Source organism: Muntiacus reevesi, chromosome 1 (genome assembly GCF_963930625.1).
Source record: "Muntiacus reevesi chromosome 1, mMunRee1.1, whole genome shotgun sequence".
In the NCBI taxonomy this organism is placed as follows: Eukaryota; Metazoa; Chordata; class Mammalia; order Artiodactyla; family Cervidae; genus Muntiacus; species Muntiacus reevesi.
In genome coordinates this window covers 158,504,873-158,531,290 of record NC_089249.1, presented here as the reverse complement: position 1 = coordinate 158,531,290, position 26,418 = coordinate 158,504,873, and the positions used below count along the sequence as shown (strand labels likewise).

General features: G+C 48.6%; 1 protein-coding gene across 1 annotated transcript; it reads left to right on the top strand.

Annotated features, from left to right (window-relative positions):
• Positions 1-3,018: 3,018 nt before the first annotated feature.
• LOC136150320 (vitamin D3 hydroxylase-associated protein-like) lies at positions 3,019-24,326 on the top strand. Its single transcript, XM_065911216.1, has 15 exons — positions 3,019-3,213; positions 9,216-9,329; positions 9,549-9,698; positions 10,008-10,141; positions 10,736-10,942; positions 12,554-12,594; positions 13,033-13,157; positions 14,281-14,406; positions 15,058-15,155; positions 15,479-15,578; positions 16,007-16,050; positions 16,743-16,782; positions 17,191-17,299; positions 22,450-22,595; positions 24,198-24,326. Exons 1-15 carry the CDS (start codon positions 3,019-3,021, stop codon positions 24,324-24,326), a joined length of 1,758 nt encoding a protein of 585 aa, XP_065767288.1.
• The last annotated feature ends 2,092 nt before the right edge of the window (positions 24,327-26,418 follow it).

Sequence of the window (26,418 nt, the reverse complement as noted above, 5' to 3'; positions counted from 1 at the left end):
GGTGGCATCTGTTCCTGTGTATGGCAGCAGATGAGATGACCTGGGGTCAGGATTGTGTGGGGTTTGCCCTTGTAGGTCCAGCACCCAGCATGGTGCCTGGTACTCAGTGGGTACCCCAAAAAGGCTTGTTGAATGGAGGAGTGAATGACTTATTAGTGAACCCATCTGACACCTCCTGTTCCTTTTCTCATCCTAAACAGGAGTGTCCTGGTCAGCCCTGGCCGTCGGTCCTTTTCACATTTATCCTACTACAGCTGTGACCTTGATTTGTGCCCATAAGGACAAATAGCTCCCAGTCTATATTCACTCTGTGACTTTCTGCTAGTCTGCAAGTCCTCATCCATCCACTTCCCCATCTCTACGATACCCCCTTCATAACCATCCATCCAATAAATATATTGAACTCCTCCCCCAGGTATCACCTCTGGGTAACCAATCAGAAATTGTCCCTGCTGAAGGAAGCTTTTCCCACTTTTCTAGCAAACAGACCCCAAATGCACAATCACATAAAGACACTTGTTAGAAGTGCCATAAAGCTGAAGCACTATTTTGTTTTATGAAAGTAAATTAAATGGTACCTGATTTATCCTGGGGTGTGTGTGTGTGTGTCAGGGAACACTTCCTGAAGGAAGTGACATTTAAGCCAAGAGCTGCATAGTCACAAAAGCCAGGAAATGAATGTATTTTAAGAAGGGTGGAGGGATTTCCCTGGAGGTCCAGTGGTTGAGACTCCACCTTCCAAAGCATGAGAGCACAGTTTCAATCCCTTGTCAAGGAACTATGATCTCACATGCCGCATGGTGTAGCCAATAAGCAAATACAATTTAAAAAAAGAAAAAAGAGAAGGATGGAGTGATAACCCTGGTGTTCCGGTGGTTAAGAATCTGCCTGCCAATGCAGGGTACACTAGTTTGATCCTTGGTCTGGAAGGCCCCCACATGCTGCAGAGCAACTCAGTCTGTACACCACAACTAGTGAGCCCATGCTCTGCAACAAGAGAAGCCACTGGAGTAAGCCCATGCATCACAAGGAAGAGTAGCCCCACTCACTGCAACTAGAGAAAGCCCACATGTAGCAATGAAGACCCAGAGCAACCATAAATTAATTAAGGAAGAAGGTGGAGGCAAAGACTTCAAATACTGCTGAATTAACTTTGGGAAGGTTATCGGAATGACTTGGCATAAATCAGACTGGATTGGGTGGAGGAGTGAATGACAGGTGAGCAAATAAAGGCAGCAAGTGTAGATAACTGGAGAAGCTTGGCTGGGAGTAGAAGAAACATGTCAACGTGGTAGCTATGTAGGATATAGATCTAAGAAGGTCTTCAAGAATTTGTTTTTATTATTATTTTTTTAAGAATTGAGAGACATAAGGTGTTAAATGCTGCTAGAAAGGAGCCATAAAGGTAATAGAGGAGATCCATAGAGGTAAAGGCAAAAATAAAGGGCTCGACCCATTTGTTATTCCTCCATTTTAAGAAGAATCATTGAGCAACTGCCACGTGCCAGGCACTTGGCAAAAGATTGATGAGGTACTTGCTTTTAAGAAGCTTATTTTTCAGGGAGGGAGGCAAGAAATAAGTAACAATGATTTCAGTGAATGGTAAGTGTGATGCGGAGATGAAATGAGGTGATGAAATGGAGGAGTGCAGTTCTGGAAAGGGTGATGTAACAAGGCCCCGGTTGCAGCAGGGGTGTTTCTGCTAATCGATGCCTGGGGGACCTGAGCTGTCAGGGTAAGTCAGGGTTCAGTGACAGCACATGGGGGTGGGGAAAGGAACCGTGGGAGAACAGGAGGAAGTCACAGGGAGTTTGCAAATGTCAAGGAAGGCTAATTCCAGAGGCCTCTTGGAGATGGTGAAGAGTGGTAGAAGGTAGATGACCTCGGGGTTACCCTTTAGGACATGATCAGTAGGTCAACTGCTGACTCCAATCCAGCTCTGTGTGCTCAGACGCAACATTACGAACCACAGACCCATCTCTTTCCCACCAAATCTGCTTCTGACTTCCCAGGCTTGAGGGTAGAGCCACTATTTTCCAGGTTGCCAGTGACTAGCAGCCTCAGATGTTTCCAACTGCTCCCTTCTCCCTCTCTGATACAGAGGATCAGGCCCAAACAGATGGGCGCAGAAAGACGCCCAAATCAAGTCCTTCCTGCTCTGCCGCTGCACATCCTCTTGGTCTTTCCTGCAGGAAGTCACATCCACCTCCTCACCCTCCCCACCCCACCCCACTTCACCCTGAAGATGCCTGCTCTCTTTGGTGGTAGGAAGTCCCTAGTCCAGTGATAAAATGAGAGATGGGTCTGGAAGGGTGAAGCAGTAGACTAGGGAGGCTTCAGTCCCAGGGGCAGCAGTGGCCTTGCTTGGGGAATCAGGAACAAAAGTTCAGCTTGGCTGGCAGAGGAAGGAGCGAGGACTATGCCTGCCTGCCTTGGTTCTCACTTCCTGACATCATGTCTCCTGGGATGGATGCCTTCTGAACCTTGCCTGCATCCCCAGGTGTCCCTTCCTTTCTTCTCTGCCTGGGCCTCAGACACCCCCAGAGTGAGTTGCTGATTCTGGGCAGATGGGCTGTTCAGTCTACCTCCCTGTGGCCTGAGAGCCACGTTAAGGGGTTTGGTGATTATCCTGCAAACCACAGGAAACCATAGGAGCAGCCCCCTGAGAATTGGTGAGGGTCAGGTTGGGGTGCTGGTGGGGTGTCTGACGGGTGGGATGAGGGAGGAGAATGTGAAGGAAGTGAGATCAGAGCCTAGTCACCTGCCCACCTGGTGTCTTGGGCTCCTCTTCAGGCTAGTTTCTGCCACAGCCTCTTCATCTGCCTGGCCTGAGGAACAGAGGACTTTATTTGCATAAGGAAATGTCCAAATGGCTGTAAGAACTAGTTGGGATGAAGATAGGTTCTGTCAACACCTGGGGTCCTGCCCCTTTGTGAAACAGGTGTGGGAGGGTGGAGCTGGCAAATAAAAAGGCAGCCTTCCTGAGGAAGCAGTTGGTGCATCTACAAGGGTGCCACAATGCCTGGGATGATTTGGCTATCTCACCCGCTAGTGGTGTTACTCCTGGTGGCCCTGCTAGGGGCTGTCTCGCTGGGGGCCACTGTGCTCTTCTGGCGGCAGGCTCCAGCACGAAGCAAGATCCCCAGGGCGCAGAAGCGTAGGGAGGAGGCTCTGAGGCGGATGGCAGCCCTGGCAGAACGTCTCCGGCAGCAGGTGAGTGAACATTGACCCTCAATCCCAATAGTGGGTCCCACCTCAGGACAGAGCTCCTCCCATGACCTCATCTCCTTCAGAAGACAGGGAGCGGCCCCCTGCCAGCTCCCTAAGCTGGCTTCTTGTGTCCCTATCAGTTTCTCCTTCATCTGTGTCCTTTGAGCCCCTTGAGGTCAGGGGCAGTGTGTTTTCTTTTTCTTCCAGTGCCTGTCACAGGGATCGGCTGCATGGTGGGTATTTACCTGGGCTATTTGTTGAACTAAAACTGATGGAGGCAACTGGAGGTAGGAGGCCAGTCTTCTTTCAGCCCCTGAGCACCCTTACACCCCACCGGGACAGGACCCTGGTCTTCAAATTCTGCCTCCCGTCCCCTTCATACCCCACGTAGGGATTCTGCAAATGTTTGCTGAGCACATCACAAATGCAAAACACTGGGGATCACTGAAGGTGGGGTCTTCACAGGAAGCTATGTTTCTTTCCTTTAATTGTTAAGAGCACAGGCTCTGAAGTGAATCTGAGTTAATTAATTTTTTTGTCCTTTAAACTTCTAATTTTCTATTGGGGTATAGCTATGGTAGTTTCAGGTGGACTTCAGAGTGACTCAGCCATGTATATGCATGTCTCCGGGTATCCATTCTCTGCTAAACTCCCCTTCCATACAGGATGCTGTATAACATTGAACTGAGTTCCCTGCGCTATACAGTAGATCCTTGTTGGTTACCCGTTTAAAACACAGCAGTGTGTACATGTTGATCCCAAACTCCCTAACTATCCTTTCCCTGCATCCTTCCCCCTGGCAACCTTAAGTTCGTTTTCTAAATCTGTGAGTCTGCCAATTTGACTGGCAATGGTGGAAGACAACGAGGCACTCACTGTGGCTAGCAGTTGCGATGTGGGTCTGTCTGTCCAGAGCGGAGCCTGTCCATAGTGGCAGAGAGTGGGGAGGGAGAGGCATAGAGACAACTGTATATTACTACTGTGGTTTGTTGGGTAGCCTGCACGATGTGACCATCCTTTTTCTGGGCCTTGGATTCCCCATCTGCCCAAGGAGAGGTGGTTTGGTGATTGTGCTAGATTCCCTCTGGGAGTGGGGGTTGGGGTAGTGCCTGAGGTGCTGTCCCCATGCTCCAGAGTTCCTGAGTATCCTTTGCCATCTCCCTGGATGGTGATTGATGGCCCCGGTGGACAGTTCCTCTGCCCTAGCTGCTGCAGTTTCTGAGACTGTGTATTAATATTAATTGGGGCTAATTAGTTGGATAAATCAATCTGCCCCCAGAGAGCAGCTGCCCCTCCCTGGTTGGAGGAGGAAATCTGGGCTAATGGGGTTGCTGCAGCAATTCCGTGTGATAGAGAGGATTCCTGTGTGTGCGGGGAGGCCCCATCTGTGCAAAGTGGTGGGTTTAGGTTCCTACACTGCAAACACCAGGGTCTGCTACTGTGTCCCTCTTGTGTGCTGGCTGGGTGTGTGTCTGCTGTGAGCTGTTTGTGTTTGGTTATGTGCCTTCGTGTAGGCCTGGCTGAGTGTATATGTGTTATTCATTGGGGTATATTCATCTGGATATGTGTGGCTGGTTTGGGTCTGTATGTTTGGTTGAGTATGTACCCATGTGATTCTGCCTGGTGTGTGAGGATGTCTGGTTTTGGGTGTGTCTAGGCATCTGGTTGGTGTACATGTGGATATCTGGCATAGGTAGCTATTAGTCTGTACCTGGAAAGGGGTGTCTGGTTGGCTGGAAGACTGTAAAGGGTCTGGAGTGAGATCACCCATGGTGCCTCCAGCCTTCCCTCAAAGTCTCTTGGCTCTCAGGACATTATTCTCTTCCCAACAAAATTATACAGGTCTGTCCTGAGCACCTTTCCAATCAGATCACTCCTCTGCCAGGGTTACCCTCAAGGTCAGGTGAGCAGCTTTCTGACCTAGGCAGATGCGAGGCTGAAACATAGGTCAAACCCTCACAGGGTTCAAACAAATCCAATTCATCTCCACTTAGGAACATTTCACAAAAGATTCTCCCGGGTCTTGCCTCTGCTGGACCCTGAGGACAGATGCATTATTCAGATAATCTGACATTTGATGTCTGACCCAAGCTTGCCTTAAAGAGGCTCCCAGTCTGGGTGGGGTGTGATGGAGGCAGAGCTGCAAGAACCATGAAGGGAGGCAGGCAGTTCAGCTGGGGGTGGCAAAGGTCAGATGCCCTCAAAGCTGTGGGACTTGGCCGGAGAGGTGATCTGCTACCTGGAGAGGGTTGTGTGGAGAAGGCTTCACAGAGAAGTGGTTTTGGAACTAAGCCTTGAAAGATATGTAGGAGTTTTTTCAAAAGGAGGAGGGAACAAGAAAGGCAGTACCAGAGAGAGTACCTGAAGTAAGACACTGTTTCTATAAAATGGTGGGGAGGCGGGGGAGTGTCCCCAACCCCTGGAACCTCACAGCAGGAGGTGAGTGGCAGGTGAGTGAGCAAAGCCTCATCTGTATTTACAGCTTCTCCCCATTGCTTGCAACCCCCCCAACCATGAGAAAATTGTCTTCTATGAAACCAGTCCTTGGTGCCAAAAAGATTGGGGACTGCTGCTATAGAGCACTTAGAAAATAATATTTGTAGGGTCTACTGACTGACAGCTGTTGGCTAGGAGGCTCTGGTCACTTCAGGTAGAAACTGCCACCCTGAAGGTTGAGGGATTTTTTGATATTAAACATATGTAATGACCACTTTGGAAATATTAATAACCAATTTACTAAAACTTTGAAGTGCATTTTCTTTGATTTTCAAACCACACATGGAGGCAGCACTAGCTGAGTGTGCAAAAGGCCAGATGTCCTGGGAGCTGTGGGGCTTGGCTGGAGGGGGTGATTTGTTCTAAACTATATACTAAAATGGCTTAAAAGTGATATAAGTTGAAGTTCAATTCTTTCATCAAATTATTGTAATAATTTCCAAATAATTTGTTGAGTTTTTTTTGAAAATTTGTGGGGCTCTTCTGATATGGCTGTCATCTTTTGAAGATGTCCCTGTCTTTCAAGCTTTATTAAGAGCTTTATTAAGCTCTCTCAATAAGCTGAAACATTAGGTGACCTGCAGTCTCATTAAGTAGAGACTTTCAACACTAATGCATCATTCCTTAGGCTGAGTCTCGCTCAGTTTCTGCTGAACCAGTAGCAGTGACACTCGGAATTCCTGGCTCTTCTGATACCTTTTGAGATTTTATATAGTCTTCAGGGATCTCTGTTGTTAACAATAAACATTGTTATTAGAATGTCATATAAATTTCATTGAACCTAATCTTACAAGACTTTGGAAAAGTTTTGTAACACGCTGGTTAAGAGTGTGGTAGTTAAGACAGTGCTGGACTGCCTGTGTTCGAATCCTGACTCTAACGTTTACATTTTAAATAATTCTTCTGTGCCTTAACCTACTCACTTCTATGATGGAGTGACCATTATAATTATTGTCCACAAGTTAATAATTTTGACAGTGGTGCCTCGATATACAGCAAGCATTTTCCAAGTGATATTCTCATTTCAGCAATAATGTTGTCCTTGCTGAGTGGGATTCTAGTGAGTTTCAGTGAATTTGTTCTAGTAGACTTGTTCCATTCATCAGGGTTGGTAAAACGCTTTCTCGGACCCTTGAAAGCCCCCCACCCTAGGTCACTGGAGCACTAGCAGGGGGCAGTCCCAGCAGAGGCCTGCAGGGCCACCATTCACACCTCCCTGGCCTTCTCTCCCCATCTCTCCCCAGTTCCTACCAGGCTGTCATTTTCACCAGTGGCCACACAAGGACAGCTGCCAGGGAGCAATGGCTTCCAGGGTCAATATGGATGATGGGCACTTGTCCACATCGTGCCACCAGGGGAGCCCTCAGAATAAAGTTGCAACAACATTCTCTTTCTACAAGGGTCACCATAAACATCTAATGTGCTCACGTATAGATACACCAATATTCTCAGTTACCCGGTACTTACTGCACTAAGAACATGTCATGGGTTTTAAATAAGTAGTTACGCCTCAGGCGGTAAAGAACTTGCCTGCAATGCAAGAGACACAGTTTCGATCTCTGGGTCAGGAAGATCTCCTGGACAAAGAAATCGCTACCCACACCAGTATTCTTGAGCTTTCCCAATAGGTCAGCAGATAAAGAATCTGCCTGCCAAAGCAGGAGACACAAGAAATTCAAGTTCCACCCCTGGGTCGGGACAATCCCTGGAGGAGGAAATGGCAACTAACTCCAGTATTCTTGCCTGGAAAATTTCATGAATGGAAGAGCCTGGCGGGCTACAATCCAAAGGGTCACAAAGAGTCAGACATGACCGAGGGACTGAGGACAAGAACTACACATATTACTCTGGCCGTAGTAAAGAGGCTGAGTTGGAAGGGTAAAGACTAGAGGCAGGGAGGCCAGTGAGGAGGCTAGAAGAAAACTGAGAGACAGAGAAGGTTCTAGGCAGGAAGGAGTCTGAGAAGTCAGAAGTGGGAGATTTGAAAAAGGCAGAACCACCTGTCAGCACTGAGTGTGGATAAGAGAATGGTGGCTGGGACTGCACTTCCCAGTGAATCTAGATCCTTGGGTAAACAGCTTTCTGTGCCTCAGCATCTTCTTCTGCTGTAAACTGAGAAAATCACACAGCTTACCTCCTAGAGTTGTTGCAAGGAGTAATATAAACTATTATATGTAAAATTCTTGGAAGGTGGCCTGGTATATATTTAAGTGTTGTAACACATTTTATGTGTGATTGTGTTGGTATTTATCTAGCCATGATCAGAACTTGGGGTGAGGACCCAGGGGATGTGAGATTCACTGTGTTGATGACACAAGTGTCATCGGTTGGGAATCTCATGAAGAGGAACAGGTTTGACAGAAAAATGATGAGTCCTGGATGTCTGTGGGCCCATGGGTCTGTAAATGGGCCTGAGGCCTGACAGGAAGTGGGTCTGGACTGGAGAAATGGGGAGAAGTAGCCACTGAGTTCTCCAGAGAAGGTAGACAGGTAGGGAGAGAGATAGCCAACATTTACTAGAGGAAGAGGGTCAGAGGAGACTGCACAGGAATTGCTGGAAGGGAGAGGGAAGTCAGGGGAGTTGAGGGCATGGAGAGCTTCCAGAAGGAAAGTTTCTAACAGTCAGATGCTACGGAGGAGAATAAGATGAGGACTGGAAGAGTCCAAGAAGCCTCAAAGCCCTAACCTTTCAGGGAAAATCCCTCTGTCTCCCTACCTCCCCTCCAGAACCAAGAAAGGCCCACCCAACCCACATTCCAACTTGAAGGCATGGGGGGCTCAGCTGGGACCATGGAGGACAAAGATAGGCAACTTCATCTTCTTGAATGCCCACTGTGTGCTGGGTCCTTGATTAGGAGTCCTCAGGGTGGTTCAGGCTTTGCCTTACACCCCAGGGGCTGGGCTCAGGGCAGCTGGGGGGCTTGTCTATGCTCCGCTGCACGGCTGACTCATGACTGTATTCTGATACTTTCCTCTCTGAGGAAAGTCACAGGAGGGGAAGGGGTTCACCTGAGTTACCCCACTGACCAGGGCTGTGGTCAAGGCTGGCTCCCAACTCTCCTGCCACCCTGACCTTTCTCCAAGGTCAGATCAGCAGATATGGGAGGACCAGAGAAGAAGGAAAGGTGGGATGCTGGGGGGGGTGACTCCTGAAGGCAAACCTCACAGAACTGAGCCTCACTTTTCATAAGCCCTGCATCCCAAGATGTTCATGTAGAGTCCCTCCTATTCCTCGGGTGACCCTGCTGGATAGCTGCATGAGGAAGGGCCTGGCCTTCTCTGCACTGGGCCCTGGGGTTGGACTCTGGGGAGGCCGACACAGAGGAGGACATTTGTGCCTCTGGAGGGCTCTTATGCCAACCTGGAGACTGATTGGGAGATGTCTTTAAAGCTAAGGATGGGCCCAGGAACATGTGATGAGTACTCTGTGTCCATCTGGGCATGATGTTGATGGTGGGGGGGCCCTGAGTGGAGCAGTGTGATATCTGTCTGCCCCCCTGTCTCTGCAGGAACCAGAACTGGACCCCAAGCCCATTCTGGAGCTGCCGTTGGAGAAGCTGGTTCAGAAGCTGCTTGCTGATGAACTGAGTTTGGAGAGTGTCCTCTGCAGCTACCTAGAGGAGGTACAGTCCCAGTCAGAGCCCAGTCCTGGGGCTCTGGGTGGAATAGTTGGGGGACAGGTGTAACCCTGTGGCACTGCAGCCAGCTTGGGAGGGAGCTTGTGCCACAATCATTCATCACTTCTGCTCTGAGTCAGGATGGGCAGAGGGGCTGAGGTGACTCAGTGTCCTGCGCCTGGTCACGCCCTGAGCCCCTCTCTGGTTTCCCTCAATGATGCTCAGGCACTGAAGGTACACCAGGAGGTGAATTGCCTGACGGATTTCCTAGATGAATGTGAGGATCAATTGCATGCATTGAAGAAACTCAAGAAGAGTGAGCGAGGACTCCTCTATGGGGTCCCCATCAGTCTCAAGGACACCTATGACTGCATGGTAAGCCTTGGGAATACGCATGTATGTGTACATGTGAGCATCTGAGTGTGTGACATTGGGCAAGTTACTTGCCCAGTCTAGGCCCCATGGTTAGAAAGTGGCCAGCTGGAAACCAAACCAGCAGTCAGGCTCCCAAACCCAATCTCTTCACCATTGATCTCTCCTGTCATGAATCCTAAGGGTGTAGCGCCTGCATCTCAGCAGGTGAGAGAATGCCTGTGAGCAGGAGTGGTGCACAAGAGAGAGTCTGTTCGGTGGCTGGTTCCACTCTGACCCCCAGGGGCTGGAGCTTGTGTCACTTCCCTGCAGGGTCATGACTCTTCGTGTGGCCTGGCCCAGTTCCTGGAGAAGCCGGCAGCCAAGGACGGAGTCATTGTGAAAGTGTTAAAGGCTCAGGGAGCTATTCCCTTTGTTAAGACCAACATCTCCCAGACGCTGCACAGGTCTCTGCAACAGGCAGGCCAACCCGGGCTGGGGCAGGGGCCAGAGCCGGGACCGGGGCTGGGACCAAGGATGGGCCCAGGATGAAGCTGCCACTGAAGGGCTGAGGGTGAGGTGGGGCTGGTCATGTAGACCTTGGCACGGAGGTTCTTGGGCAAGTCTTTTCTGCCCTCTGAGCCTCAGTGTCCTCATCTGACAACACTTGGGTGGACTCCATGGTCTTTAAGGGCCCTCAGGCCCAGAGGTACTGAGAAGTTACATCTCTGTTTCTACTCCAGCTCTCTAATTGTTCTCATTCTCTATTCTCCTCCCACCCCACTCAGCCGTTAGTGCATCTATTTCTGTTTCTGTAACTTGTTCCCCACTATCCAGCAGAGCCGTGGGCTCCTTGATTCTCATTTTAGGAGTCCCGATTGGTCTCTCCTGTAGCAGCAGCCTCTCGCCTCAACTGAAGGGACACCAGGAAGTTCCTGGCCCACGAGGGGAGCTCACCGGTCCTGGGGCTGACTCCAAGGGAGGTTGGCCTCTCTTTGGGCAGAGCAGTCTTCTCCAGTTATATCTTCCCCTCCCAGCCCCATTTCTTCTGCTTCCCTCAGCATTGATTGCAGCAACCCCATCTATGGACAGACTCTGAACCCTCAGAACTTAAAGAAGACACCTGGGGGCTCCTCAGGGGGTGAAGGAGCTCTCCTGGCAGATGGGGGTTCCATCTTGGGCATGGGTACCGACACTGGAGGCAGTATCCGTGTTCCAGCCAGCTTTTGTGGTGTCTGTAGTATCCGGGTCACAGGATACCGTCTCAGGTACTTGGTGGTGGGGGGTCTGGGTAGGCTCAGCCCAGCCTGGAGGAACTAGGGGTCTTGTCCATATAACGATTCTCATTAGCCCAGTACTAGGGGAAATGGACAAGGTAGGAGGGCTTCCAGTAACTCCTGCCTCAGCCCTGCAGCTAAACACACCGTTTGGTACAGGAGGGAGTGGGTAGACTGTCCACTCATTCATTATTTCATTAATTCATTCATCCGTCCATCTGTTCATCTACTCCTCCCACTTTTCCTTCCTCATACATCAATCCATCCATTTATCCATCAATTTCAATTTCTCATCCATTCATGCATCCTTGCAGTCGCCGTCCCAGTTTCTATCCATCAAACAATTTCACCATTCATCTGCCATTTAATTTATTTGACAAACGTTTATTGAGTGTTTACTCTGTGCCAGACACTGAACTAGGTACTTGGGATGCATCAGTGAACAAAATGGACAATTACCCAAGCCTTTGAAGAATTTACACACATCCTTCCTTCCATTCATTTATTTGTTCATTCGGACATTTATCTCTCAATCCTCTACTCAACTAGCCATCCATTAATCCACGTTTGCCTCCATTCATCCATCCACCCACCAATTCATCCATATTTCCATTAACTTTTCCATCTGTTTTGCACTCACTCATATATCTATCCACCCATTCACCCATATTTCAACCCCACTCTGACTACCTACACTGTGTAGCCCTAAATAGGGACACAGAACACTCTCAGACCGAGCCCTCAGCCCTGTTGTGTTCTTTAACATCCAACTGGCTTATACCTGCTGCAAAGAGCTGACTCATTTGAAAAGACCCTGATGCTGGGCAAGATTGAAGGCAGGAGGAGAAAGGGATGACACAGGATGAGACGGTTGTATGGCATCACCAATTCAATGGACATGAGTTTGGGTAGACTCTGGGAGTTGGTGATAGACAGGGAGGCCTGGCATGCTGCGGTCCATGGGGTCACAAAGAGTCGGACACGACTGAGCAACTGAACTGAACTAAATCCAGGCTTAAGAGAGGGTCAAAGAGAGGGATGAAGTTGACATTTTCTTCAAAAGAATTTATTAAAGGCCAAGTTTTACAAGCAGGTCAAGGGCAGGGAAAGCTTCCTGGAGGAGGCAGCATTTGAGCTTGGTTTTGAAGGATGAACATGCTGAGTTGGAGAAGCATCTTCAGTTCAGTTCAGTTCAGTCACTCAGCTGTGTCCGACTCTTTGCAACCCCATGGACTGCAGCATGCTTGGCTTCCCTGTTCATCACCAACTCCTGGAGCTTGCTCAAACTCATGTCCACCTAGTAGCATCTAGAAGGCTGTAATTCTATAAGCAGCCTGTTTTGCCTGGAGCAATGTGTGAGTATGTGTGGAAGGGCTAGAAAAGGAAGTTATGGAAAGAGTTGATAATTTAGAGCCCTGAAGGGCAGTAAAAGGGCTGAGATTTATGCCGTGGACAGTAAAGAGTCACGGGAGGGTTGAGGCAGCTCTTATTCTTGTGTGCTGGGCCCTGGGGGAATGCACTGGCTGGGTGTTCAAGCCTCTTTGGCACCTCAGTCCTTCCTTTCAGGTGCTGAGCTGGGCTCTGGGTGGGTGGGTTTTGCAGCTACTCTGGAATTGCCTCTGCTGTCAAGGGAAGGAAAGAAGGTAAGCTCTTGTCTGTGTTGGCCACATCCATTCAAAGGCAACGTGCTTGCCTTTCTCCCAAGGACATTTCACTGTATCTGAGACAGACCAGCACCACCAGCGGCCAGGGAGTATGGGGGAAGGTTCTGCTTGGCTTTCTAGTCCAGTGACCCTTGCCCCTTGGAGAGGTGCTTCCTGTTCTTTAGCTTTCACCTCGCTTGCTGGTCTCCTAGTTCTCCTAGTGTTCTGCCCCAGAGGAGACTCTCCCTTAAGGCCAGAAGTTTGTTTGAGCTAGTCTGCCAACTCTACTCATTCTCAATCCCTGACCCAAGATGGCCCCAGGTCCTCTTCTCTTTGCCCTGATCATGGCCTTGGGTCCCACCCTCTGAGGCCAGGCAGTGTGGGTCCCCAGAGCAGAAGGGATGCGCATGTCTGCCTCTTTCCACTCCCTCTGTTCAGGGATCACAGTGGCTGGCCCCTTGGCCAGGGATGTGGAGAGCCTGGCACTGTGCCTGCGAGCGCTGCTGAGTGAACACATGCACCAACTGGATCCCACCACACCCTTCCTGCCCTTCAGGGAGCAGGTGAGCTGGGTAGGGAGCAGGCCTGGAGGGCTCCCTCTCCTCTCCCTTCAGTCCTCAACAACTAGCTACTAGGACCATTCCCTGGGAAACCTTCCTTTCCCAGCCCAAGGTACAGCGAGTGGGAAGCCCACATGCTCAGTCAGTTCATTCCCCAACCTGACCAGATGCCAGCTGCTTTGGCTTCTGTGCCACCTGGAGCCATAGATGATATTACTCCAGAGAGGAACTCCATCATCATTTACCCAACACACAGGGGCAGTAAACTCAGCAAGTGTGGTGTAGAAAGCCTGGTATCAAGGGAAGCTGGGTTGTTACGCCTCTACGTGACCCTGGCCAAGTCAAATCTCTTCTCTAGGCCTCAGCCTCCACATTGATACAATGAAGATGTTGAACCAGAACTTTTCTCCAGACCCTTCTAGCTCTGACTCTTCATTTTTGCATGAACTCACTCAGGAACACTTATTGGTACCTACTATGTGGTGGCTCTCTGTAGTTCGTTCTAACACTCACTCTATAGAATGGGTGTCACTCCTCCCACTGACAAGTGAGGAAACTGAAGGGAAGTGAAATGACTTTCTGATGATCACATAGTGACTTGGAACCCAGCCCTCTCTGACTCCAGGATCTGCTGCGTAGGGAGAGTCTTTGTCTACCATTCAGCCAGTGTCTATTCATCTGATTCCCTACACATATTGTAGTACAATCAGCCTGTGGTCAGTCTGTTATCTATTATTCGCCTCTATTGGTCTCTTCATCCTTTTCCTCTCCTGACCCTTCTTTGGCTTTAAGGTATTTGTGTCTATTCATGTACTTACTTGCCTGCCTGCCCACTCACCTCCATCCATTCATTTATCCACCCACCCATTTATCTGTTTAACCCTTGCCCACTCACCCATTTACCATCTCATATACCCACCCATTCATTCATGAATCTGTTTAACTATCCACTCCAGCTATCCAATCAGTCATGTCCCCATCCATTTCTTCCTCTTCTGGAGGGTTCTTCAGAGGACCTAAACCCTGGAGAGTATATAGGGAGGCTTCAAGGGGCCCTTGAAATGAGGCCACCTTGTCTTCTGGCCAATCTCCCCTCAGAGCCCTACCCAGCCCCTCTTTCCCCAAGGTGTACTCCAGTAACCGTCCCCTTCGAATTGGCTACTATGAATCAGATGGCTTCACCCAGCCATCACCTAGCATGGCAAGGGCTGTGAAGCTCACATCCAGGCTGCTCCAGGATGCAGGACACCAGGTAGGTTTACTTAGCCTTTGGGAGGGAGGCCAGATCAGTGAGGATGCTGGGCTGGCCCATTCTTGGAGAGAAAGGTTACTTCTGAGTTTGTGCTAGGGAGATCATTGTGTTTCCCCTAGGCTTCCTGGAGACTGACGGAGTGGAGGTGGGGGCAGAATGGGTCCCACCCCTGAGGAAGGCATCCCCCTTCAGTAGCGGGAACTCTGAGACTCAGTCCTGTAATTCCTAGAGCCTGGGTTTCTGTTGTCTCCATCAAATGACTGTAAGGAGCCTCTTGTCCTCAGAGTGCCCCCCTTCTTCCCCTACTTCCCATGCCCCAGGGGCTTGTCCCTGCCCCACCACCCCTTTGAGAATTGCTGAGCCAGTCTCTTCATCTCTATGAGCCTCAGGTTGCTACCGCACTGGGTGGCTATGATGATTGAATGAGCTCCCAATAAAGCACTTGGCAAGGGGCTGTATCACTGTTAAGCAAGCAGCTCAAATTCTGCCTCATCTCTGTGTGGGGGTAAGGGAGTGGGCAGAGCACAAATGCTACCCAAGCTTGCTGAGGAGCTGATGTGGTATTCTCTCTTTAATTCCTGAGGGATGCAGAGAGAACATGGGGCAGAGCAGGAGGAGCTCCAGGCCCTGACTCGGCCTCTCTCTCCCCAGGTCATCCCCTTCTCTGTCCCCCGAACAGAGTACGCCTTCTTTCACCTGTACCTAGGGAATCTGTTTGCTGATGGAGGGGCCACCCTTCTGGAGAAACTGTATGTCTGCTGGGACTCAGATGTGGGGTGTGGTGGAAATGGGGTTGAGGAAGGGGCTGGTGGCAGCAGAGCCCTAGGTGGGGAGCTGCAGGCCTGGGCTGCTTTGGTGCCTCTGGCTCATTGTGTGACCAACCCTAAGCAGCAAGTCACCCAACGAAGCTCTGCCTTTAGGATGCACATGTTCTGGGGTGGTGCTGCTGGGAACAGAGTATTTCTTTGGGTCAAACCTCTCTCTGCAGCTTATCTACAGCGGGGAAGCTGATGGCTGGGTGATGGCCAGCTGAAAGCCATAACTGACCAGCTGTGTGTCTGTGGTTCCTCAGTCAGGGGGACATTGTGGACCCCTCCATGAAGGGCATAGTCAACTTTCTCAGGTTGCCAGACTCACTCAAATGTTTCTTGGCCTGGATCTGGAAGTATATCGTGAGTGTGGGGTTTTTTTTTGGGGGGGGGGAAGGGGCCCAGAGAGGACAAGGGGCTCAGAAAGGGGAAGGGGCTCCCTTGGAGGTGAGGAGTGGGGTGGGGGTGGGGGTCAGGTCAGAGAGGAAGATGAGGCCCAGAGAATGTGGTGGTTCAGAGAAAGACTCAATGGGAGAGGAACTGAAAGAAGGGAGACGGGGGTCAAAAGAGAGCAGTGCTGTCTGAGAGGGGAGGGGGCTTCAGAGAAGCTCAGAGAGATGGGGCTTCAGCGAGAGGGAAGGGGATTTAGAGAGGAGGATCAGGGTTTGGTGCTGTGGTCAGGGGCTTGGGGGGGAGCGGGGCAGAGTTTCCCTTCCTAGACCCCTGTCCCGGGCTGGTGACATCGCCCTATGGTTTCTGAAAGTGCCCTCCCCCTCTCTCCCCACCTCCAGGAGCCCCGGGTTAGCCAGACTTTTGAAACGTTTTGTGGAGTAGGGTAAGTGATCAAGGCTCCTCAGGTCCAGTTCACAAGGGGTTTCCTTGGGAACTAGGTGAGGGTCATGTGGCTGGAGGCCTTGTCCACTGTGAGCAGGGCTGTTTAAGGCTTTGGGATCTAATAAGGGCTTTAGAATCATGCCCGGCATGGGGTTAAATTTAGACTTTTGGGTAGGACTGGGGTTTACTTTGGAGTTGAACTCTGAGTACACACTAGAATTGACTTAGGTTGGAACAAAAGTCGGGCCTGAGTTGAAGTTAGGTTTGGGTCAGAGTTGGGGTTAAGATTGGAGTTGGGGTGGGGATGTGGTTGGGAGAGGATTCTGGTTTGGGTTTGCTGTTGGGCTTGGCCTGGTGGGCTTGGAATTGAGGTGCTAGTTGGAACTGGGGCTGGAGCAGCCTGAGGGTTGACCTGGGGCCTCATAGTTTAGGGGAAGGGACCTGGGGTTTCAAGGGACCCTGTAGGTTCCTGTCACAGGTGGTGGGGCTTTGACCAGGGGATGGGTCCCCTTGGGAACATTGGAGAGGTAATGGGTCTTGGCCAGGGGACAAGATACAGGGTGATTCCCAGCCCATCAGCTGATTTGCAGCCTGCATAGAGTCCAGAACTTGCCTCCTGGGTGTCATGCCTCATTTGTATAAAAAGCAGTCCTCCCATGCTGACCTTTGGACTTCTTCTTCCTCATTCCCCAGGACACCCAAGAAACTGTGGGAGCTGCACAAAGCAGTGGAGGTAATACCTGCCTGTGGAGACCTCGAGAGATGGCCAGAACTGGGGCAGCAGACCCCTGGGTGGTGACAGAAGTAGCCCAGCAGATGGTAGATCTCTGCCTTGGCTCTCAGGGGAAGCTCAGCTGCACCCGGATGATGAGCAGGAAGTTAATGTAGTCTGTCTCCCTGGGGCCAGGATGATACATTGTCTCCAGATTACTGTAGCTTGAGACTATCCTTCCCATCCTTCCTCCTTGACCCCTGGGAAGACCCTGACTTCCCCCCGCCCCACCCCCATCTCAGTCTGCACCTCACAGCCTGGGAATTCTTCCTGGTGTTTAACCTGACTCAGTCTGGCGGCATTTGATTTTGTTCTGCAAACAGTGACCTCTGCCAGTCTCACCTTTCCTGCCTGCCACTATTCCTGCAGGAATATCAGCAAGAGTTCATAGCCAAGTGGAGGTCCCTGGACCTGGATGTGCTGCTGTGTCCAGCTCTGGACCCCGCCTTCTATATTGGCTATCCTGCCAAGTCAAACAGTGAGAGAATATTGGGTCCTTGGCAGGGGGTGGGGTTGGGGTGGGGGTGTGGTGTCCAGGACTTCTGAGTCCTCCCACAGCCTCTGGCCTTTACCTCTGATGTTAGTTACTATTTTAAAAAATTTTCTTAAATGGAGATAAAATTCAGATAACATAAATTCACCATTTAAAGCCTACAACTCAGTGGTTTTGAGTATATTCAGAATGTCATGCAACCACCACCACTATCTGGTTCCAGAACATTTTAATTATCCTGAAAAGAAACCTCGTACCCGTTATCAGTCCCTACCAATTTTCATTCCCTTTGTTTGTTTGTTCGTTTGTTTTGGCTTTATTGTGAAGTTTCTGGGATCTTAGTTCCCTGACCAGGGATCGCACCTGTGGCCCCCTACAATGGAAGCACGGAGTCCTAAGCACGGGACGACCAGGGGATTTCCTCCATTCACTTAAAATTTTTTTTTAATTTATTTCACTGCAGTGGATCTTAGTCGCATCAGGCAGGATCTAGTTTCCTGACCAGGGATTGAACCTGGGCCTCTTACCCTGGAATCATAGAGTCTTAGCCACTGGACCACCAGGGAAGTCCCTCCATTCACTTTTTAAATGAACTTTATTTAAGTATAATTTACATGAGATAAAATTCACCAGTTTTAAGAAACGTGGTGAATTTTAACATATGTATGTATACATGTATCAGTTCAGTTCAGTTGCTCAATCATGTCCAACTCTGCAACCCCATGGACTGCAGCACGCCAGGCTTCCCTGTCCATCATCAACTCCCAGAGTTTGTTCAAACTCATGTCCATTAAGTTGGTGATGCCATCCAACAGTCTCATCGTCTGTCTTCCTCTTCTCCTCCACCACCTAATCACAATAGAGACTATTTCCATCATTAGCTAAATTTCCTTCATGTTCTGTTGCGTTTCATACCACCACTGGTCTGCTTTCTATCACTATAGTTTTGCCTCATCTAGGATTTCATATAAGTGAAATCAAAAGGTATGAGGTGCAGGGTTCTGACTTCTTTCTCTTAGCATACCCATTCACTCTTAACATGCTTTCTGCAGCCTCACTTCCAGAGGTGGCCTTAGCCCAGCAGCCCACCTGCAGATGCAAGCAAGCCTCAACATAGAGCAGCCACCCATGTGTAGCGCAGGTGCAGGTCTCAGATGCAATGCCATGCAGAATGCAAATCCCCTTCAAGCCTGGGCTCCTTTCCTCTGGGTCCCCCTACAGTGGTTGCCCAGGGCATATCCCACACATGGCTCTGCTCTAGTGTCTTCTGTCCACCTCCCTGACACTCTGATGCTTACTCCCTGCACACAGGTGGCTCCTGGGAGGAGCTACATTTTCAACTCAGGATTGCACTCCAGCCCTCTTGGAGCCCTGAGTACTGGAGGGCATAGCTGCATCCTCTGCCAGCCACTACTTGTGTATCTGTCTGCCTTCTTGGTTTCCCATTTGTATACAGGGAATAGTAATCCTCATCTCACAGAGGAGGGGAGGAGTCAAGGACTCAGCAGTGTAGAGAGGGGAGTGCAGTGCCTGGCACTGAATAAGGCTTTGCAGTGTGGATTCTTTTTATATATAAACAAAATTATTGGCATATAGTGATTTACAATGTTGTCTTAGTTCCAGGTGTATAGTAAAGTGAATTAGTTACACACACACACACACACACACACACATACCCCATGAGCCACAACTGATACAGTCAAATTAAAAAAAAAAACAACAATGTAATGAGGCCAGGGTGGCTTCCCTGGTGGCACAGATGGTAAAGAATCTGCCTTCGATGCAAGAGACCCAGGTTTGATCCCTGGAGAAGAGTGGCAACCCACTCCAGTATACTTGCCTGGAGAATCCCATGGACAGAGGAGCCTTGCAGGCTACAGTCCATGGGGTTGCAAAGATATGGACACATCCGAGCAACTAACACACATGCATATACCCACTATTTTTTTTTTTAGATCCTTTTCCCACATAGGCCATTACAGAGTACTGAGTAGAGTTTCCCTGTGCTATGCAGCTGGTTCTTATTAGTTATATATTTTATATATAGTAGTGTGTATCAGTTAAGTCGTGTCTGACTCTTTGTGACCCCATGGACTGCAGCATGCCAGGCTTCCCTGTCCATCATCAACTCCTGGAGCTTGCTCAAACTCATGTCCATAGAGTCGGTGACGCCATCCAACCTTCTTGTCTTCTGTCATCCCCTTCTCCTCCTGCCTTCAATCTTTCTTAGCATCAGGGTCTTTTCCAGTGAGCCAGTTCTTTGCATCAGGTGGCCAAAGTATTGGAACTTCAGCTTCAGCATCAGTCCTTCTCATGAATATTCAGGCCTGATTTCCTTTACAATTGACTGGCTTGATCTTCTTGCAGTCCAAGGGACTCTCAAAAGTTTTCTCCAATACCACAGTTCAAAAGCATCAATTCTTTGGCACTCAGCTTTCTTTATAGTCCAACTCTCACATCCATACATGACTATTGGAAAAACCATAGCTTTGACTAGATGGACCTTTGTTGGCAAAGTAAAGCCTCTGCTTTTTAATATGCTGTCTAGGTTTGTCATAGCTTTTCCTCTAAGGAGCAAGCATCTTTTAATTCATGACTGCAGTCACCATCTGCAGTGATTTTGGAGCCCAAGAAAATAAAGTCCATCACTGTTTCTATTGTTTCCCCATCTATTTGCCTTAAAGTGATGGGACCAGATGCCATGACCTTAGTTTTTTGAATGTTGAGCTTTAAGCCAGCTTTTTCACTCTCCTCTTTCACGTTCATCAAGAAGCTCTTTAGTTCCTCTTCACTCTCTGCCATAAAGGTGGTGTCATCTGCATATCTGAGGTTATTGATATTTCTTCCGGCAGTCTTGATTCCAGCTTGTGCTTCATCCGGCCCAGTATTTCACATGATGTACTCTGTATATAAGTTAATAAGCAGGGTGACAATATACAGCCTTGATGTACTCCTTTCCCAATTTGTAATCATATATTTGTTCCATGACTGGTTCTAACTGTTGCTTTTTGACCTGCATAGATGTCTCAGGAGGCAGGTAAGGTGGTCTGGTATTCCCATCTCTTTAAGAATTTTCCACAGTCAAAGGCTTTGGTGTAGTCAATGAAGCAGACTTTTTTTGGAATTCTCTTGCTTTTTCTGTGATCCAATGGATATTGGCAATTTGATCTCTGGCTTTTCTGCCTTTTCTAAATTCAGCTTGAACATCTGGAGCTTCTCAGTTCACATACTACTGAAGCCTTGCTTGGAGAATTTTGAGCATTACTTTGCTAGCATGTGAGATGAGTGTAATTTTGTGGTACTTTGAGCATTTTTTGGCATTGCCTTTCTTTGGGATTGGGATGAAAACTGACCTTTTCCAGTTCTTGGCCACTGATGAATTTTCCAAATTTGCTGGCATATTGAGTGCAACACTTTAACAGCATCATCTTTCAAGATTTGAACTCAGCTGGAATTCCATCACCTCCACTAACTTTGTTCGTAGTGATGCTTTCTAAGGCCCACTTAACTTCATACTCCAAGATGTCTGACTCTAGATGAGTGATCACACCATCGTGGTTATCTGGATCATTAAGATCTTTTTTGTATAGTTCTTCTGTGTATTCTTGCTACCTCTTCTTAAAATCTTCTGCTTCTGTTAGGTCCATATCACTTCTTTCCTTTATTTTGCGCATCTTTGCATGAAATGTTCCCTTGGTATCTCTAATTTTCTTGAAGAAATCTCTAGTCTTTCCCATTCTATTGTTTTCTTCTATTTCTTTGAATTGATACCTGAGGAAGGTTTTCTTATCTCTCCTTGCTATTCTTGGGAAATATGCATTCACATGGATCTATCTTTCCTTTTCTCCTTTTCCTTTCGCTTCTCTTCTTTTCTCAGCTATTTGTAAGGCCTCCTCAGACAACCATTTTGCCTTTTTGCATTTCTTTTTCTTGGGGATGGCTTGATCACTGCCTCAGATCTAATCCCGTGAATCTATGTGTCACTTCCACTGTATATGTCAATCCAAATCTGCCAATTTATCCCTCCGCCACCCTTCTGATGACCATAAGTTTGTTTCCTATATTCATGACTCCATTTCTGTTTCATAAGTAAGTTCTTTTGTATTATTTGCTTTAGAATCCACATAAACAGTATCATATGGTGTTTGTCCTTCTGTGTCTGACTTACTTCACTCAGTATGATGATCTCTAGGTCCATCCGTGTAGCAAATGACATAATTTTGTTCTTTTTATGGCTAAGTAATATTCCATTGTGTGTACATACCACATCTTTAGCCATTCCTCCGTCAATAGGCATTTAGACTTCATCCATATCTTGGCTACTATAAACAGTGCTGTGATGAACACTGAGGTGCATGTATCTTTTTGAATTATGGATTTCTCTGCATATATGCCCAGGAGTGGGATTGCTAGATCATAGAATAGCTCTATTTTAACTTTTTTTTTAACAGTAAGGAACCTTCACACTGGTCTCCATACTGGTTGCACTGATTTACATTCTTGTGAATGTAAGTGTAGATAGGAGGGTCCCTTTATCTCCACATCCTCTCCAGCATTTATTTTTTGTAGAGTTTTTGATGATGGCCATTCTGACCTGTGTGTGGTGATACCTCATTGTAGTTTTGACTTGCCTTTCCGTAGTAATTAGTGATGTTGAGCATCTTTTCATGTGCTTTTTGGCCATCTGCACAGAGCAGATTGCGACTCTCTCCTTCCCTCCACTGTGGGGAGCAGTAGGCAGCTGTCTGACTCCCTGCACTGAAACGGCTATTGCAAGCAGAAGGCTGCAGTTCCAGGAAAGATCCCAAGGGGGCACCCACCCACACTCTGTCCCACCTGTCTTTTTCTTTTTTAAAAAATTAATCTCTTATTTATTTGGCTGCCTCCAGTCTTGATTGCAGCACTTGGAGTTCTCATTGTGTCATGCGGGATCTTTTGTTGCAGCATGCAGACTCTCTAGTTGTGCTGCTTGGGCTTAGTTGCTCCAAGGGATGGGGGCTCTTAGTTCTCTGACCAGGGATCGAACCCACACCCCCTGCATTGCAAGGAGGATTCTTAACTACTGGGCCATTAGGGAAGTCCCCTGAGTTTTCTGAGCTGATCATTTTCCTGAGCTAACCTGGATCTTCCTACAGCAAGCAGCTCCTACTTGACCCTTTACAACCTCCTGAACTTCCCTGCTGGCGTGGTGCCCGTCACCACTGTGACGCCACAGGATGAGAAGGAACTGGCCTTCTATAAAGGCTACTACAGAGATAGCTACGACAAAAATTTCCCGGAGGTCAGTTTCCCTCTCTGCCTCTTCTGCTGTTGGGGTGGGGTGGGGCCAGTCCCTCTTAGTGTTTGCTCTTTACCACCTCAGCTACAGTTTCACCCCATCACTGAAGACACACTATTTTGACCTCCAAGTCAGCCTTTGCCCTTGTCAGGGGAGACTACTGTGCAAAAGCAGTGGTTTCCTTGACACTTCTGTGGGGAAGGTCGGTCCCAGAGACAGGGCTGGTGAAGCAAGGTGAAGGCTAGGAGGTTACTGTGAAGATTACAAGGCGAAGGGACTGGTTAGCAGGTCACTATGTAACTGAACTGGACACAGTTTTTTCTCTAGTAAGACAGGATTTGGGCTTCTCTTGTGGCTCAGTTTGTAAAGAATCCACCTGCAATGCAGGAGACCTGGGTTCAATCCCTGGGTTGGGAAGATCCCCTGGAGAAGGGAAAGGCTACCCACTCCAGTATTCTGGCCTGGAGAATTCCATGGACTCTATATACAGTCCATGGGGTCGCAAAGAGTCTGACACGACTGAGCGATTTTCACTTTCACTTTTTGTTCTACTTTCACTTTGTGGGGTTGTGCTAAAGGTTAAATCGAAAAAGACTGAAGCAATTAGCTTAATGCCCAGTATGTAGGAACTGTTGAAAAAATGCTATTATTAATTCAGAGAGGGCTTCACAAAGGAAATATTTCTATGGACCTATTGAATTCATGGTTTAAAATAACAGCTCTGACTTGGGTGAGACAGAGGAAGAGAGAGAGGGAAAGAGAAACTGGCTCTGAAAAGTATGCATGTGTCTGAGTCAGACATTAAGTAACTTATTTTTCCTGGAAATTGATTTTAGTGCTAGAGTTACCCAGTGGAACTGCTGACCTGAATTCTGTGAAAATAACAATAATGATACTATCTAATGTGTCTTGAGCACTTACTCTGTTCCAAGAGCTGTTTAAAAGTGCTGTATATATATTAAATCATTAAATCCCATAACTGTCCCATGAGGTTTTGCAAACGAGGAAATGAAAGAACAGGCAGGTTAAGGGACTTGACGAAAGCCACATAGCCAGTTGAAGTGAAGGAGCCAGGACTCGAAGCCATGGGACCTGGCTCCAGAGGCAAAAGCAAGTAAGGGCTTATATGGTATCTTAAAGCAATGAAAACATGTTTGAATGCCTACAAGTATGTTTGATATTCATGGCAGGGACTCAGGCTCAACCCCCATGTTCCTTGAGCTGTGTTTGGGGGTCAAGACACCCCTTTCCTTGCAGAAGTGTAATCAGGCCCTGGGTCAGGGATTTGCACATTCTCTTTTCCTTTGCTGAGAACATGGGGTAGATACTCAGTTTTATATTTCATCCTTAAAGTCAGCTGTCTACACAGGGAGCAAGTTTTCCATCCTAACTCCGGAGAATTGTAGCCAAAGCAGAACAGTTTTTCCAGGTTTTGCTGAGAGCTGAGGAAGCTTGGAACTCTGAGATCCAGGGCATGTCTACTTTAATAAAGACTGGGGGTGAGATATTTGGATTAATACACACCTATGGGTGGTGAGGATGGCTGGGCAAGTGGCCTGTGAGCAGGACGCAGGCTCTGAGTCCATAGACCCTCTCTCCCTGCAGGCGGTGAGAGGATCTGTGGGGCTTTCGGTGTCTGTGCAGTGTATCGCTTTGCCATGGGAAGAGGAACTGTGTCTCCGGTTTATGAAGGAGGTGGAGACCTTGGTCAAGAACCAGATGGAACCCAAGTGACAAGACACTCCTTCTCCTGGGGGTCTTTCTACATCCTCATCCAAGTCTGCTCTCAATGTTCCTTCCTTCTCAAGAATACCAGATCCGCCTCATTTCTCCTCCTCCTGGAAGCCCACCAGAAGTTTTCTTTGTTGTCCCTCTGTGTGGCTGCTCAGTACACAGACTTCCCAGCTGATCCCAGCATGGGGAGCAGGGTGAAGGGTTCAATAAACATTTTGACTGGCTGGCTTCATGATCTCTGGTCTAGATGGGGAGGCAGGGCTGTAGACTTCCTGTGGCCTTCTACTTCCAACTGCTCTCCTCCAGTTCAGCTTCTGAGATGCTATCCCAGACTGCAGTAGAGGGGAGAAGGCCCCAAGCTGAGAGTTTGGAGACCTGATCCAAATCTTGGCTCTGCCACTGGCTTGGTGTGTGATGCTAGGCAAGTTACTTCCCCTCTCTGGACCTCAGTCTTACCATCTACAAATTGAGGGGGTTAGATTTGATATAGTCTGTGCTACCTGCCAGTACTTGACTATTATGGGAGAGGTGATTCCTAGGCACTTTTCTAATCAAGAACTTGCCATGGCTCCCATTTTCTAGGGAAAGTTCCATAGAGCAAGGCCATGGGATTGAAATCAAGTCAGAACACAGCCTGTGTTGGGAGTTAGTCCCCCACTCACAGTCCAGAGCTTTGCCCACGAGCTGCTAAATTTTCTGGCCTGACACCCAGCACCTCCTGAGGACCTCTACAGCCTCTTCTGGCATGGCTCCACCACAGCGTAACCTCCCTCCTTTCTCTCAAACTGGAGCCCTCTTGCCAGCACAAGGTATGCCTGTGCCTCTGTCCATACTGTTCTCTTTAACTAAACATCATCACTGTCTTCACTGCCCTTCAAGTCATGTGTCAAATGTCAGTTCCTCCAGGAAGCCTTCTTTGAGCCCTCAATCTCCTCTATGATTTTCCGTTCACCTGAACTCTCTTGAGGTTCTCCCCCCAAAAAACTTCCCCTTCCTCTATCCCATTCCTCTTTGTAGCCCTACTTCCAATCAACTAGGCAAACTTATGAACTCATTCCTCCCTGTGCTTGATAGCCCAGAACTCCTGGAGATAATATCCCAGTGCAAATAAATGGAATTCACCCATCCATTCATTTATTCTACATTTGTTGAGTACCTTCTCAGGAACAAAAATGATGGAATTTTAGGCAGAAAAAGGCCCGAGTTGAACTAAGATGGAGACCCCAGGAATCATACCAAAAAGGCAGTTCTGACTCCACTTACAATAGAAACAGCCATCTGGGGTGTCCAGGTGCAGACTGGACAGGACTACTGCTGACCTCACCTTGACCTCCACCTCTCTTTAGGCTCTAGCACAGAGTCTGAGATCTCTGCAGGAGAAGGATCCTCATGGTATCTTCTCAGTCAGGGTTAGTATGGCTCCTTCAGGCCTTCCCGGATGGCTCAGCAGGTAAAGAACCTGCCTGCAAAGCAGGAGACTTGGTTCGATGTTTGGGTCAGGAAAATCCCCTGGAGAAGGAAATGGCAACCCACTCCAGTATTCTTGCCTGGGAAATCCCGTGGACAGAGAAGCCTGGCAGGCTACAGTTCATGGGGTCGTAAAAGAGCACCACACGACTGAGCACCGACACACACACTTTGTCAAGAGGCTCAGAGAAGTGGAGGAGCAGAGAGGCTTTCTATCTCAAATGCCTCCTGCCTCCTTTCCCTACATCCTGCTGGCCGCACAAGTCTGGGCACCAGGTGGCAGCATTGAGCTTCACATAGTCCAGACATTACCTGGCCTTCTCCCTTGTCATCAGGACTTTCCCAGTCTTAGCTCCATTGCCAAGAAAACTGGGTGGAGATGTAGTGAGATAGGAGCACCAGGAATAAACCAGGTGCATTTGCAGATTTTAGGAGATGGGGGAAGAGTCCTATTTTTGGCTAAAATTAGCTTGGGGAAAGGGAGTGGCAGATACCAGCTCAAGGAGCATAGTTAAATGGGAACCCTTGCCCTGAGCCAGACTTCCCTACAGGCTGGGCTGCCCTCATTTCTCCTGAGCTGAAGTTTGGGGTCAACAATTACCTTCCTCTCCAGTTCCAGTGCTGA

What these genes read in the sequence shown, in the direction of transcription:
- LOC136150320 (XM_065911216.1), top strand. Translation starts at nt 3,019, where the DNA reads ATGCCTGGGATGATTTGGCTATCTCACCCGCTAGTGGTGTTACTCCTG. An exon ending in ATCTCCCAGACGCTGCACAG is followed by an intron (nt 10,142 to 10,735) that starts GTCTCTGCAACA and finishes TGCTTCCCTCAG; the next exon opens with CATTGATTGCAGCAACCCCA. An exon ending in AGCTGCACAAAGCAGTGGAG is followed by an intron (nt 16,783 to 17,190) that starts GTAATACCTGCC and finishes CTATTCCTGCAG; the next exon opens with GAATATCAGCAAGAGTTCAT.